General features: G+C 41.7%; 1 protein-coding gene across 1 annotated transcript; it reads right to left on the bottom strand.

Annotated features, from left to right (window-relative positions):
- Positions 1–9,247: 9,247 nt before the first annotated feature.
- LOC133885747 (amidophosphoribosyltransferase, chloroplastic-like) lies at positions 9,248–12,212 on the bottom strand. Its single transcript, XM_062325489.1, has 2 exons — positions 10,544–12,212; positions 9,248–9,644 (listed from the first exon to the last, which is right to left on the bottom strand). The coding sequence occupies exon 1, from the start codon at positions 12,173–12,175 to the stop codon at positions 10,556–10,558; it is 1,620 nt and encodes a 539-aa protein (XP_062181473.1). The 5' UTR covers positions 12,176–12,212; the 3' UTR covers positions 9,248–9,644; positions 10,544–10,555.
- Between the last annotated feature and the right edge of the window lie 3,911 nt (positions 12,213–16,123).

Here is a 16,123-nt window from a genome sequence, read left to right as displayed (position 1 = left end):
CACTTGGCTTTATCTACTGAAAAAGGAATTTGATATTGCCAAGGTTTTCTTACAATTTCAGACTCATGTAGAATGTCTTCTCAATAGAAAAAATTCTTTGTCTTCAGTCAGACTGGGGTGGGGAATACCAGAAGCTCCACTCCATTCTCACACAAACTGACATTGCTCATCATGTGCCTTGTCCCCACACTCACCAACAAAAAGGTACTGTAGAGAGGAAACATAGACACATTGTTGAAGTAGGCCTTTCTCTACTTGCACATGCAAGCATGCCCATCAAATTTTGGGATGAGGCATTCTTAACTGCATGTTTTCTCATCAACAGACTACCTAGCAAAGTCATCCATCTCTCTACTCCTTTACAAAAACTCTTTGGATCCAAACCCTCCTACACCTTTCTCAAGACATTTGGGTTTGCCTACTAGCCAAACCTGCACCCCTATAATCAGCATAAACTTCAGTTCAGATCAACTCATTGTGTGTTTATTGGTTATAGTGGGATGCACAAGGGGTACAAATGTTTGGACCCTAAGACAGGGCGTGTCTATATCTCTAGAGATGTTAGATTAGATGAAAATGTCTTTCCATTCTCCAAAATGTCTCCAAATTCTGGTTTCATCAGGTCTGAATCATAATTACTTAGTCCTGTCACTTCTTCCCTCACTGATCATGACACTTGGAGATGTGACTCAATAGAGCATCTTTTGGTTAATGATTATACCTCTACACCTTTGCCTAACACTATTTTGCAGCATAATCCCACTGCACCAGCCATGTCTGATGATCTATCAGCACCTAAAATGCAGCACTATCGTTGGTCCTGTTGTTTCCAACAGTAGTTCCACAACTGCTACATCTAAACATTTGGAGTCTAATGATGTTCCTCCTCTAATATCTGATGTTCATGTGTCAGCTCAAGAATCTCAAGACCATCACACATCAGCTCCACTACACCCCATGCGCACATGTCTTCGGAACAACATCATCAAGCCCAAGGAATTTTGTGATGGTACTATTTGGTATGCAGGAACAACAGTGTCTGAGCCATGTAACTATAAAGAAGCACTCCAACATGATGAGTCGAGACAAGACATGGATGAAGAATACTATGCATTGATGAAGAATCAAACCTAGGATCAACTTGCACCTTAGAAGGGTATAAATCTTATTGATTGCAAGTGGGTGTTTATGCTCAAAAAAGTCTGATGGCTCAAGTGAAAGATATAAAGCCCGGTTGGTAGCTAAAGAATTTAAACAAAGGCATGGTGTTGATTATGCAGATGCATTTAGTAGTGTCATTAAACCCACCACCATTCACCTCATCCTCTCTCTAGCTGTGTCAAGATGATGTGGGTTTGCCCGATCTTCCAAAGGTAATATGGTAAGTCAATTTGATAGAGTTTCGATGTTGATGATCCAAAGGCTCCGACCAGAATAAATCGAAAACCCTCGCAACCACTACACCACTGCTCTGTGGTTATCACCTAGTGATTAATTGCCACACATGTGCTAGGTTTAACTGCCGCGTATGTGCTCTTGTAATTGGTCCTTATACGGTTTGTGGAGTAGTAGCAGTATTGCCTGTATCCGAAGGAGCCATGTCCTCATTATCCTTCCGCTCTTGAATTAGAGTTGTCCTTGACTCAAGCTCATCTTCTTCTCCTAAGTATGACCTCAAATCTAAAATGTTAAACATGGGACTAACCCAAAAATTGGAAGGTATGTCTAATTTGTATGTATTGTAATTTATTTTCTTAATTATCTTAAATGGACCATCAGCTCTAGACATCAACTTTGATTTTCTTAATTCTACAAACCTATCATTTCTCAAATGCAACCAAACTAAATCAGCTACTTCAAATTTTACTTCTTTCCTACCTTTATTTCCAGCAATCCTATACTTTCTAGTCCTGTGCTCCATATTCTCTTTAGTTGTTTCATGCAACTTAAGAATAAATTTTCAGCATGTTTCTTAGCATCCAAATTAAGTTTTTCAGAAGTAGGCAAAGGTAGTAAATTAATAGGAGCACTGGGATTAAGTCTATACACTACCTGAAACGGACTTACCTTAGTGGTGGAGTGTACCGACCTGTTGTTAGCAAATTCAATATGCGGTAAACACTCTTCCCATATTTTTAAATTCCTTTAAAATAGCCCACAATATGGTCGATAATGTGCGTTGATGACCTTTGTTTGTCCATCAGTTTGGGGATGCCATGTAGTAGAGAACAACAGCTTTGTCCCTAATTTGTTCCAAAGTGATATCTAAAAGTGGCTCAAAAACTTTGTGTCACAATCAAAGACAATAATAATAGGCACTCCATGTAGTCGAATGATTTTCATGAAAAGCAAATCAGCTATGTTTGTAGCATCATCTCTTATGATAAGGTATAAAATGTGTCGTTTTAGAAAAAATTGATCCACAACTATAAATATACGATATCTCTCCCTCTTTGTCCTAAGCAAACCTAACACAAAATCCATAAAAATATTCTCCTATGATACACTAGGAACTGGAAGAGGCATGTAAAATTATGTGAATTTAAATGAGACTTAGCTTTATTGTAAGTAGTAAAGCGCAACACGTAGCGTTCGACATCACGTCTCATCTTTGGCTAAAAGAAATGAGCGGTCAGCACATCTTCAGTCTTTTTTCTCCAAAATGTGCCATCAATCCTGCTCTATGTGCTTTCTACAACAACAAAAGATAAACAAAGCTAGCTGAAAATGCATAGCTTGTTAGCATGATAGAGCAAACCATCAATCAACACATATTTATTCCATATTTTTCCTTCTTTACAATGTTCAAGCACTTCTTTAAAATCTAATTCAGGAGTATATAAATCCTTAATATCCTCTAAACCAAAAATCTTATAATCAAGTTAGGATAACATGGTATAATATCTAGAAAACGCATCAACAATATGAGTTAGGATAACATGGTATAATATCTAGAAAACGCATCAACAATCACATTGTCCTTCCATTTCTTATGCTTTATGAAATATGGAAAAGACTCAATAAATTCTACCCATTTAGCATGTCATTTATTCAGTTTAGCCTAACTTATAATATGTTTCAACGATTCATGATCAGAATGTATATCAAATTCTTTAGACCATAGATAATGTTGTCAAGTTTCAAGCACACAAACTAAAGTATATAATTCTTTATCATAGCTAGAATAATTTAGACTTGACACACTTAATTTCTCGCTAAAATAAGCAACAAGTTTACCTTCTTGAATTAGCACACCTCTAATTCAAATCCTACTAGCATCACACTCTGGTTCAAAAATCTTACAAAAATTCGGGAGTTGGAGCAATGGAGCATGGGTGAGCTTCTCTTTCAACAACTTGAATGCTTTTTCTTGTGTAGGACCCCATTTGAAACCCACTCCTTTCTTTATCAACTCGTTTAATGAAGCAGCAATATGCTGAAATCTGCACAAATCACCAATAGAAACCCGCAAGATCATAAAAGCTTCTCACCTGTGTGACAGTCTCAGGGGTCAGCCAACTTTTTATAGCTTCAATTTTTGCTTCATCTACCTCTATTCCCTGTGGAGTAACAACATAACCAAGAAAAGGGACTCGATCCATGCAAAAGGTACACTTTTCGAGATTACCGAACAAACGTGCATCTCTCAAAACATTAAAAACAGCACATAAGTGATCAAAGTATAGTTCATGTAACTTACTGTAAATCAAGATATCATGAAAATAAAACACTACAAATCTTCTAATGAAAGGATGTAAAACTTCGTTCATCAAACACATCAAAGTACTAGATGCATTAGTTAATACAAAAGGCATTACTAACCATTAATACAAGACAAACTTAGTTTTAAATGCAGTTTTACATTCATCTCCATGTTTCATCATAATCTGTTGGTATCCACTTTGCAAGTCAATTTTAGTGAAAATTATAGAACCACTCAACTCATCAAGCATGTTGTCTAACCTAGAGATAGGATAACGATATCTTATGGTAATATTATTGATGTCCTTGTAATCAATACACATACGTCAACTACTGTCTTTCTTAGAAACCAAAAGAACGGAAACATCACAAGGACTAAGATTTTCTCGTATGTTCCAGTGATCCAAAAGTTCTTAGACTTGTCAGTGAATTTCCTTAGTCTCTTTCGGGTTGGTCCTATATGCAGCACAGTTTGGCAAGGTTGCTCCTGGAATCAAATCAATTTGATATTCGATTCCTCGAATAGGTGGTAATCCCGAGGGTTCCTCAGCTGAAAATACATCTACAAACTCCTACGAAAGGTTAGCAACAGCAGAAGACAAAGAGCTAGATATATCCTTGAGTGAAGCTAGAGCATCTTTGCATATCAAAGCATATCATGACACCTCGTTATCATAAATTTTAGCAAGATCAGATTTAGTGGCAAACATTACACACCCTTTCAATTTAATTCCATCAAACTTAGAACTTGTAGTAGATTTCTCCTTTTTGGGTAGAAAAATATGTTTTGCTACTTGCTGATTTTAGATTCATTCACACGCTCTTTTATCTTATTTTTCAGCTATCTCTTATACGTATTTCATAATTTCAGCTGGGATTAAAGGTACAAAAGTTATTTTTTCCCTTTATACATAAGTGTGTACTTATTACTCATGCCATGATGTGTTGCATCAGTATCAAATTCACATGATGATCTAACAAGAGTGAGTATGCTTGCATGGGAAATAGTATGAACCAATAGAAAAAATGCACCCTAGCTATTTGCATTACCTTCACCTTACCATTATTGTTAAACCAATGAATGTGGTAAGGATGAGGATGTGTCTTTATCGGTAATTCAAGCTTCTTGATCAAATCTAAACTTACCAAGTTGTTGCAGCTCCCTTCATCAATAATAACTTGAACATGGTGGTCCTTGACTATGAGGAACATCTGAAATAAATTATGACATTGTAGCTGTTCCGCTTGCTCTATTTGAGTGCTTAACACTCGCTGCAAAATGAGTGTCCTATAATTCTCTGTGGCAGTGGTACTCAATTCTTCCTCATGGTCAATTTCTGTCTCATGTTTATCCTCATCTCCTGCATGGTTAGCTGCAAGACCATATTCATCCTTAACATCACTAGCACTTACATATCCATCGTCTTCTGTTGCAATATACACCTGCTGACTTGAACAACATGTAGAAGCAACCAAAGAAAAGCTCTTGGCTGGAGACTGCACACTAGCAGATTTGCTTACCTATGAAGCGTGTGACAATGTTGGAGGTGCTGCTAAACGTGCCATACTCGAGAAGGGGGCAGCAGATCGTGTAGCTGAACGTGGAGTTATTTTGACTTATCCTGGTGTTGATTTTGAAGTAGTCGTGCTTCCAAACTTATTCATGGGTCTTTGTTGTCGTCCATGCAATTCTTTCTCTGCCAAACATGCAAGTTGGAACAATCTAGGAATACTATTGTAGTATTTGTAATCAACTATGTTTTGAATTTCATATCTTAATCCTCCATAAAAATGTGCTATTGTAACCTCTTCATCCTCAATAATATCACAAAGTAACATACTAATTTGTAGCTCCAGATAATATTCTTCTACGGATCTATCACCTTGATTTAAGCGTTGTAATTTCTTATGCAAATCATGTTTAAAAGAGGGTAGAATAAATCTGTTATGCATAACAATCTTTAAAGCATTCCATGTAGTAGACATTAATCCATTGATGCATACTCTATTCCATCAGATAATTGCAAAATCTTTAAATCCACTAGTGGCTTGCCTAATTCTATGCACTTCAGGAACTAAATAATCATTAAAACTTTTGTTCAACTGTCATCTCTCAATCTAAATACTATTCAACATCATAAGCATCGATACAAGATGGTATAGTGAACTTAACCTTAGTAAATGTATCATCATTGGCACGTAGATTATGTTGCTGAAAATTATTACCACTCATATATTGATGGTCGAAGTTTAATCGGTCATGTTGTCGCGCATCATAGGCGTTTTGTTCTTGCCTCAAAATTTCATCATTGGCGACGAACTCGTCATGTTCATGGGCTGCACCATGAAGGTCCATGAAGCCATTGTTCGGTGGTTGATTGACCAATCGGTCAAAATATGTATTGAGCATTGCAATACTATTATTGAGTAGTTGCAATACGGTATTTGCTCCCGTAAGTTTCTTATCAATGTCGTTATTAACAGCTTATCGATGATCATCTAACAACATTGTGAGTTCTTCCCTCAAAATACACTCTTTCGCATCCGATGCTTCACCTGTCATGTTTAATAGCAAACAAGAGACAACAAAAATATATTATCCCTATCGACTACTAGGTGGTGGAGATTGAAGTGAAATCACACACTCTCAAGCGTCTTACCACACTCTTGCAAGTGTTCTTACCAATCGCAACAGATGGTACAACCGGTGGCTGGTTCATGATACCTTATCGAGTGTGTGTGAGGCAGCTGCAAGGGGAGAACTATTCTGATCAAAAGAAGGTGGAGCTTGGACAAGCAATATTAGTAGCAAGGAGTAGTAATAATTAAAATTAGATAAGCAAAGTTGAATACAAGTCCACGATACTCATCACAATAGTTGGCCCGAACGCGTTCCAAGAACTAGCTCAAGCAAGCCGAATAAAATAGGGTAGAAACAAGCACAATGGAGCAAAATTAGCAATGCCACTTAATTCTATTTCCTTCTTTTTTTTACTCTTCTTTTTTTTTGTACTCTTTGCTTCTTGCTTTCTCTTTTTTTTTAATGTGACACAAACTTAAAACTCTTCTACTACCTTTTCTAGACCAATGAGGCATATGGGTCACAATTTTTTTCCCGAAGAGCAGGGGTATAAAGGTAATAAAAAGAACTTTGGCTTGCTTTGTTTTGGCTAACGAGTTGCTATTCGAACTTTGTCAGACAATGCTCAATATGAAGGGTGTGGGGGTGTCCGAGAGTAGCAAGAAACAGATAGACTCTGACTAAGTTGTGGAGGCAAATTTGAGTGGATAGTCGAATCCAACTAGGTGGTTGAAGCCAAAAGGATGGTCGAATCCGACTAGGTAGTCGAATCCGAGGAGGTGGTCGAAACGACTAGTGATCGAACCTGATTAAATGGTCAAAACGACTAGTGGTTGAACCTGAGTAGATGTTCGACTCGGATAGTGGTCGATCTAGAGTAGATGGTTGAAGAGACTAGTGGTTAAACCCGAGTAAATGGTCGACTCGACTAAAGACATAATCTCGGCTATAGTAGACAAGGGGAGGATGAGATACTCGACGATTAAAACAGCAAAGACTCGACGCTACAAACAAAAACACAATGACTCAACCAACAACAAAGACACCGACGATGGACTCAAACTCAATAATGCAAAAACTAAAAACAAAATTGTGAAGGGCACAAAGTGGTTTGGACAGCGGAAAAACTAAGATCTAAATCTTTTTGTGGGACAATTTTTTAGACTCTAGGTAATGAAATACGACGAAACAAAGGGGATAACTGGGATTACCTAACGGGCAACCGAAGCTTTGATACCAATTGATGTGGGTTTACCCAATCTTCCAAAAGTAATATGATAAGTCGATTTGGTAGAGTTTGGATGTTGATGATCCAAAGGCTCCAGAACAGATCGAGAACCCTCGCAACTACTACACCACTACTCTATGATTATCAACCCTGTCAAGCCACAGTTAACCTTACCAAGAAGACTTTTTCTGCAAGCGAATTGAGGACAAAGGAAGAACTGGTAGATGCAATCTGAATATTACCGATTACTAATAAAGTGCTTGAGTTTGAGGTTCTATAAACCGATAAACGACAAATCTATTTAAAACAGAATAATCTAAGAAAAACTCAAGCCTAAACTACAACGACTACTATATATATATATAGAGAGAGAGAGGGATGTGAAGAGGTTACCCTAGGGTTGTGTGGGCCTGAGAAGAGGCGTACACAACCTGGACTCTAACCCCGACAGGATTACATGACCTAACAAGATCCAAAACGGTGATATAGCACCTTATTCCTTCGACTCTGACCAAACTATAAGGAATATTTGATCGAGCACAGATCCATTAGAAAGGACTCTTCATAAACTTTTCAGCAAGTCCAAGATTGCCTCAATTGAACTTCGTATGTGAGAATTATACCCATTTTACTAACGTGCTGTTCTGAGATTCCGAGCAGAATTTGGAGTCCAACTTGAGCTTGACTTGTTGTTCGAGTAGACTTAGTGATTACATTCATTTGAGCTTTTGATGACTCTCGCATATTCTTAAGCAATAAAATATAATAATAATTTAGTAGTAATCCATCTAAAAATATGTTGGGCGAAATAGACCAGCCTGAGGACAATGGTTGAAGATTGCTATCAAAGTTCCCTCCAGAGCCTTCGGTCTCCGGACCCTCAGCAAGAGGCCCGACTTCCGGAGGCTACGGGCCTCTTCGGACCACCTCTCCGGTACGTACATGGCCTTTCCAAAACTCGAAGTTACAGTAAGCCTCTCTGGAGCCTTCGGCCTCTTAGTAGGAGGCCTGACCCCCGGAGGCTGCGGACCCCTTCGGACCATCCATGCGGTGCATGTACGCCCTTCTGAAGCCTGAAGATATAGCAGATCTCTGAAAATAATATCAGGGAAGAAAGGACACCCCCTGCAATCGACCTGACACGAGGTGACGAGCGATTAATGCCGACACAAGTGATGTTTATCCTTGGACGTCGAACCATCCAATAAGGTAAATTTTATTAGACTCAGAAATAAAAATATAACTCTATTTTCTCTGCACATTTAGTTAGTCATGATTATAATTACAATATAGTTATGTTCATACAATCCCAAAAATTATCCAACTAAATCAATAACCTTATTAATCACTCATGACATATAAACCAAAATACACTTCAATTTAATTTCTTATAAATAAAACTCTAAGGGAAGGATACTTCGGGTAATCTTGTTTCTGTTTTCTTCCCAGGAAGTCAGAAACTATGGGATTAACTGTGGGCTTTGGAAATGTTCAAAGGAAACCGAGTGTGTTTGTTTCACAGCCCCCTATGCCAAGCCAATTTTGACCATGCCTACAAAATTTGGCATTTGTCTGGTTTGAAGTCAAAATTTAGCTATCTTTGAAAAATTTTGACCGACTAAATTTTCTGCATAACAAACCTAGACATGACTCCGGCGACTAAAATGACCACCCCAACTTTAGCAGGCCAAGATTTTAGCTTCCTCACGAGCCAAACACCATTTCTTTGCACCAAATTTGGAATCAACCAGGTTTTAGCATGGCTAAACTTTAACTTGGCTAGTTGGTAGCACAAACCAAACAGGCCCAAATGTTTCATTGGTACTCAGCGTAAGGGCACGGAAAGAAGAGTACTTGATGCTCTCAATCCGTGTCAGTCCTTGAAACTACGTAGAGCATCTCCACTAGGATGGACATTCGACTCTTTTGGCCATCTCCCGTAAAAAAGCAGCTCCTGCAGAATAGCTCACAGACTGGTTATCATAATATTCTCGCTATCCAGCGGAAGACGATCGCCAAATTTGCCTGACCGTGCGGCTCGCCATCCCTACCCGCCTCTATTCCCGACACCGTTCGCTGATTCCCGCTCCCGTCCACCCGTAGACAGCAAGTTTGCCAAATGCCTTCTCCCCTCTGTTATAAATTCAAAAAGTGAAATTATAGAGATTCTAAAATCACACCGATTTTTATACTCATAAAATAAATAACAGAGAACATATTTTAACTAGTTCCAACTAAAAATCTCTTACCAAATTTAAATGAAATTTTTCCAAATTTAACTATTTTGTACTTCGCTTGAACCCTAAAAATCGAAAAAAATAATGAATATTCATCTAATTAATGTACTAATTTTTAAAATTATTGAAAAATCTAAGTTATATGAGAATTTTAGTGTGATGAGATACCTTTTCTTACCATTGATCATGTAGTAACTGCTCTTATAACGCTTGCTTATGTAGTAATTATTCTTACAAATTTTTACAACACGTGTGCTTATGTGTTAATTACTCTTACAATATGTGTACTTAAGTGGTAACTCGTTAATTGCTCTTACAATATATGTATTTGTATGATAAATGCTCTAACAATACTGTTTGTGTGATAACTATTCTTATAAATACTTACAACATGTGTGCTTACATGGTACCTATCCTTATAAATATGTATTTATGTGGTAACTATTTTTATAAATTATTAAAACACGTGCACTTATGTATTAACTATTCTTACAAATTCTTACAAAATAGATATTACAGGAAACAATTGTTACGAATAAAATATAATATATGATATGAAGAATGAAATCTAACTAATCTATTAAAGTGTATAGAAATATAAATGAGAAATCTTTATGAGTGAATAATTAAATGAACATATAGTCAGTTAAATTTGATAGTATGTTAGAGTTGCTCTTAGGTTGATAATCAGTATTCTCTCAGTACCATAATAGAATGCTTGATCAAATCAAGCTACAGCGGTACAAGCCATGAACACAGACTTTGTTCCATGAGTGGAGCATCTGTAGAGCTCACCTGTTCACCGCCTCACTCCTCGAGCTCCGCGACCGGCTCGGCCAGCGTGGGCAGCACGGGGTACTTCCGCGAGAAGCACGCGTCGCAGTAGTCTCCCGCCTCGGCGCCGTAGATGCCGTGCAGCTTGCCGAGCGAGAGGAAGGCGAGCGAGTCGCTGCCGATCTCCCTGCGCACGCCCTCCAGGTCCATCCGGTTAGAGATCAGCTCGCCCTCGCTCGGCGTGTCGATGCCGTAGAGGCAGGACGCCACCACGGGTGGGCTCGCGATCCGCATGTGCACCTCGCGCGCGCCGGCGTCGCGGAGCAGCCGCACGATCTTGCTCGAGGTGGTGCCGCGCACCAGGGAGTCGTCCACGACCACGACGCTCTTGTCGCAAATGACGCCGCGCACGGGGGCCAGCTTCAGCTTCACGGCGAGGTCGCGGATCGCCTGCGTCGGCTGGATGAAGCTGCGGCCGCTGTAGTGCCACCGGATCAGGCCCTGCTGGAACTCGAGGCCCGACGCGCGCGCGAACCCGAGCGCGGCGTAGAAGCCCGAGTCCGGCACCGGGATGACCACGTCCGCGCCTGGTGCGGGGGACTCCTCGGCCAGCGCGTGCCCGAAGGCGGTGCGGCGCTCGTGGACGGCGTGGGAGAAGACGACCGAGTTGGGGAGCGAGAAGTAGATATGCTCGAAGACGCAGGCACGGCGTGGGCGGTGCGGGACGAGGCAGGCCGAGGACACCGACATGTCGCGGCGGTCGACGACGAGCACCTCCCCGGGCTCCACCTCGCGCTCGTAGGTTGCGTCGATGAGGTCCAGCGCGCAGGTCTCCGACGCGAACACGACGGCGCCGTTGCGACGGCGGCCGAGCACCAGCGGGCGGAACCCGTGCGGGTCGCGCACGGCGAACAGCTTGTCGGCCGTGAGCAACAGGAGCGAGTATGCCCCCGCGAGGCGCTCGCATGCGTCGCAGATGCGCGCGAGCAGGGGCCGCGAGAGCGACGTCGCGATGAGGTGGGGGATGACCTCCGTATCCGACGACGTGTTGAAGATGGAGCCCCGCGCCTCGAGCTTGTTCCGCAGCGCCTGGTAGTTGACGATGTTGCCGTTGTGCGCCACGGCGAGCTGACCGAACCGGTACCCAGACAGGAACGGCTGCACATTGCGCAGCGACGCGGCGGCGCCGGCCGTGGAGTAGCGCACGTGCCCGATTGCGGCTGGGCCTGGGAGCGAGGCAAGCCTGGACGGGTCCCCGAACACGTCGGCCACGAGCCCCAGGCCCGTCACGGACTTGAGCTTGCCGTCCCCGCCCACGGCGACGATGCCCGCGCCCTCCTCCCCGCGGTGCTGCAGCTTCTGCAGGCCCAGGTAGCACAGCGACGCAGCGTCCGGGTCGCCGATGACCCCCAACAGACCGCACTCCTCGCGCGGGTGGTCGTCGTCCGCATCATAGTCGAACGGGGTGACGCGGTCGGGCAGGATTGCCCCGGCCGCCGCCGCCCGCCGGCCGGAGCCGCAGCGCAGCGAGAGAGGAAACGAGCTCGCGGAGTACCTGAGTTTCTTCTGCTGGTGGTGTCGCTCGGAGCTGCCGCCGGCGGCGGCGCGATGGTGGAGGAGGAGGCGAGACGTGGCGGCGGTGACCATTCCCATTGGAGCAGGAGAGGAGGGTTCGGGGATTGAGCCTAGGGCCTGTCAAGGGGCAGGAATTAAATAGGTTTGTTTGGTGGGCGCCTGGGTGCCGTCCGATTTGGACGATGTACTGTCGTCTCGCACCGTTGTACGGGTACAGGCTGAATGGTGACTGGTGGGCTCGGGATGGGCGACTTGCGGATTGGACTTGGACCAGGATGACGCAGCGACGTGTGGTCCGTCTCCAGTGAGGCCGATCGCGCAAGTATATTATTGGCCCATGGGATACGGAACCATGGGCCGGGCCGTCAGATGTTGTTGGTTTAGATGTGAGCTTTTTTATTTTTTATAGTTTTTAATATAAAATTTTATTTAAATATATCCAGACGTCTACTGCCGGTACCCGCGGTGAACAGTACTCCGAATTTCAATTTCTCCTCTCACTCCGAATTTCAATTTCTCCTCTATCTTATCTGTTCAAAATAGTAATATTCTGTTGCTAAAAAAATCCTAAAACTTTTTGTACGTGTTCCATAATCCATGTGCAACATATTTTAATTGAATTTACCCAAAAATCATGTGTAGAATTTAAATTAAATTTCTCCAAAAAAATTTACTTTTATAACTTCTAACAATTGTTAGTGCCTCAAATAAATTTCTAAAAATCTGATAAAATTCACTAATATTCTTATTATGTGATGTGATAATTTCTAAAATTATTTTCAGCTCTATATTATGTGGTAAAAAAGTGAATTCCTTTGTAATGCACCATTTATATGTATTTTTATAATTTCATATGATATTCTTTTTTTAACTTAATTTGAATTCAAACATATATAAACCTAGTGCTGAAAATAATTTTAGAAATTATCACATCACATAAGAAGAATATTAGTGAAATTTACCAGATTTTTAGAAATTTATTTGAGGCACTAACAATTGTTAGAAGTTATAAAAGTATCTTTTTTTTGGAGAATTTTACTTTAAATTCTACACATGATTTTTGGGTAAATTCAATTAAAATATGTTGCAAATGGATTATGGAATACGTACAAAAAGTTTTAGGATTTTTTAGCAACAGAACATCACTATTTTGAACAGATAAGATAGGAAGAAAATTAAAATTCGGAGTATTGTTAACTGTGGGTATTGTTCATGCACGGGGGCTTACCGCCCCTTTAGAGGGCTGTAAGCCAAGCTGCGGGTCGACTGCTTACTGCCCTCTCAGGAGGCGGTAAGGGCCTAACCGCCTCATGAGAGGGCGGTAGGCGCTTATTTTTGTAAATCTTTTCATTTATGGTATATTTAAATAAATTTTTATGTTAAAAAATATTTAAAAAAAAACTCTAGATAGCGTTTGGTTCAGGACGAGTTGATCATGGATAGGCTGATATATTAGTAGCCTGAACGATGAGCCTCTCATATGGATAGAACCATGGGCCCCTACTCAAACTCGACCTGACTATGTCATTGAAAGCCTGTCCACTGAGGTCCAAATTTCCTAGGATCACTGCCACCAGTGAGAGAAGAAAACTCGTCAAACCTGGAGTTCTCGCTGAAAGTCGGAAAACACCGACTTCTTTGGATGGGGTTGAATGGATTGAAATCCTTAAAAATTAGCGTAGTCTAAAAAGGTTCAAAATCATCCTTGTATGCCTAGGGCTGTCAACAACCTGAGTTTAAACGAGCTTGCCTTATCAAACTCGAGCTCGACAAAGATCTAGCGGATCTTGAGCGAGCCTACTATGATGAAGGACGAGCTTAGGATGGACTCAAGCCGGCTCAAGTTCGACTAAGCTCGGTAATAGAAAAAATCTTAAGAATGCTCAAGTAGGCATTATCGTTTTGGTTGTTTGGTGTGATGTGGTCACATAGTACGCTTAAAGATGATTCCTCTTTTCCAGTTCTAGCATCATCTCCTTGATCTTGAAGATATATAACAAAAGTTAAGATTGTACAGATTTAGTAGAGTGGTAAACTCAAATAAAAATTGTATTACTCATTAACTCAAGACTTATCAAGCTTGAGCTCTTGAGGCTCGCGAGCTGTGGCTCACGCTCGAGCTTGACTCATTTTGAAATCGAAATGAACTCAAATCAAATCAAGTAACCCGCGAACTTCTAGCTTTTTTAACCGTCCTTCTAGCTTTTTTAACCGTCCTACCTATGCTAAATAGGGGTTGCTAATCAGTTCACTCGTCTTATCTCGGGGTACAATTATTGGGCAGCTTCACATAAGCTAAAAATTATGGTGCCATTAATACAAAGATTGCCTTGTTGATATCTTCAGTCTCGTCAAACATCGTTCCATTCCTCTGGCATGGAAGAGACAGCTTGGTATGCATGATTAGTTCGACTTGTCTACGAGTTAAGGCGGGACAAGGCTCAACTTAGAAGAAAATAATGGTTCTAGATGCCGACATGGTTGTTACAAGTGTTGTATTTTATGGAAATTTTAATGTGTGAGAAATCTCATTTTTGGGTCTTGATTTTTGCTGCTTGGTCCAGCCCTCTTTCCCTCTCGGCCCAGGCCCGCTAGCTCTCTGTATAAGTGTTGGCTGCTAGGGTTGTGTGCGCAGGGGAAAAAGAAAAAGGAAAAAAAGAGAAAAAAGAGAAGAGATAAGGGGCAGCTGCTGGTGATGGGCAGCGGTGGCGGCAACCACCGCTCCGAGTCCTGCAGGCGTCGTGGGTCCAGGGGCGTGGGCTGGCTGCTGTTGGCCGCCGGATCCGAAGGATATCGCTCAGCTGGAGGTGAGGGCGGATGGTTCGGAAGGGGATTCGTCCCTGGGACGTTCGTGTTCCACTGAACCCCTATATATATCTCCTCCTCTCTAATCGGCAAGCAGATCAGGAGATTGACTCACATCTTTTGTTTTCCCTTCCATCTTTCTTGTTTTGCTTCTTGGCTGTGCACTGGTGGATTGGGGCTCGAGCCGTTGTTGGGCTGTGGCCGGTGCGGTTGGAGCCGGGAAGTGAAAGGTGGTGGTATTTGGAGTTGCAGACCTGAGGTTCGCCCACACGTGCCGTCGCAATGTGATAGGGCTTTGTATCTCCGATCTTCTCTCACTGCTGGCAACGGAGGGTGATAGGTTTTCTGGGACAGTGGCCATTGCGCCGTGCCTAGCCTCTGTCATTCAGGCTTTTGATTGTATCTCTCTGTGAGTATTTTTACTTCTTCTTTGATCTGATCAGAGGCTTGGAATTTCAGTTCAGTGATGGTTATATGCATTGAAATTGTGGTGTAGTCTAAGTAAAGTAGCTTCGGACCAGTATATGAATTCCTAGTTCAGTGCTACTGTTTGTTCAGATCATTCTCATTGCTATAGTTGGTCCATGGTCCCTCTGATATGTTTGTTCAGTATACTGATGAAGGTAGTACTGTTCTGTAGATGGTATGATCTGATTGTTTCACTTCTGAGGGTATGATTTTGAAAAGAACAGCAGCACTGTATATCTCTGTTTTATGTCTAGACTTTTATATTGGTTCTGAAGCTAGTTGAGACTTAGACTTAACTCAATTGGTGATATGCAGTTTGCAATATTTAGGGAGCAGGTTCTATAAGACCTGGAGCCAATTGTTGCACAAGCAATCTGAGAACACTGTTTTATTTCATTCCTGTCCTCCCTGTTCAGTTTCAATTGCTTAAGTACACATGAATAGATCTTTCTTATCTGTTATATTGCAGTCACTATTTTGTGATATCATGTGTAATGAAGTTTTGTTACTGTACTCTAGCTCTTTCCTCTATGGAATATTGATTTATATGCTCATTTGTTCGCACTATATTCAACAATCCAGAAAACCTAGTAGTGCTTCAGTAATGGCTAGTTCCTCCTCCTCTGGTCTTCCTCCGTCGTCCTCGGATGCGATCAAGCCCGAGAGCTTTGATGGGACCGGCTTTAAGCGCTGGCAAGCCTGGACGAGGCTGTGGTTAATGGAGCTCGGATTGTTCTGGGTCCTCACTGAAGA

Source organism: Phragmites australis, chromosome 11 (genome assembly GCF_958298935.1).
Source record: "Phragmites australis chromosome 11, lpPhrAust1.1, whole genome shotgun sequence".
In the NCBI taxonomy this organism is placed as follows: Eukaryota; Viridiplantae; Streptophyta; class Magnoliopsida; order Poales; family Poaceae; genus Phragmites; species Phragmites australis.
The sequence above is the reverse complement of the archived record's forward strand: the minus strand, read 5'-3'. Positions and strand labels throughout refer to the sequence as shown.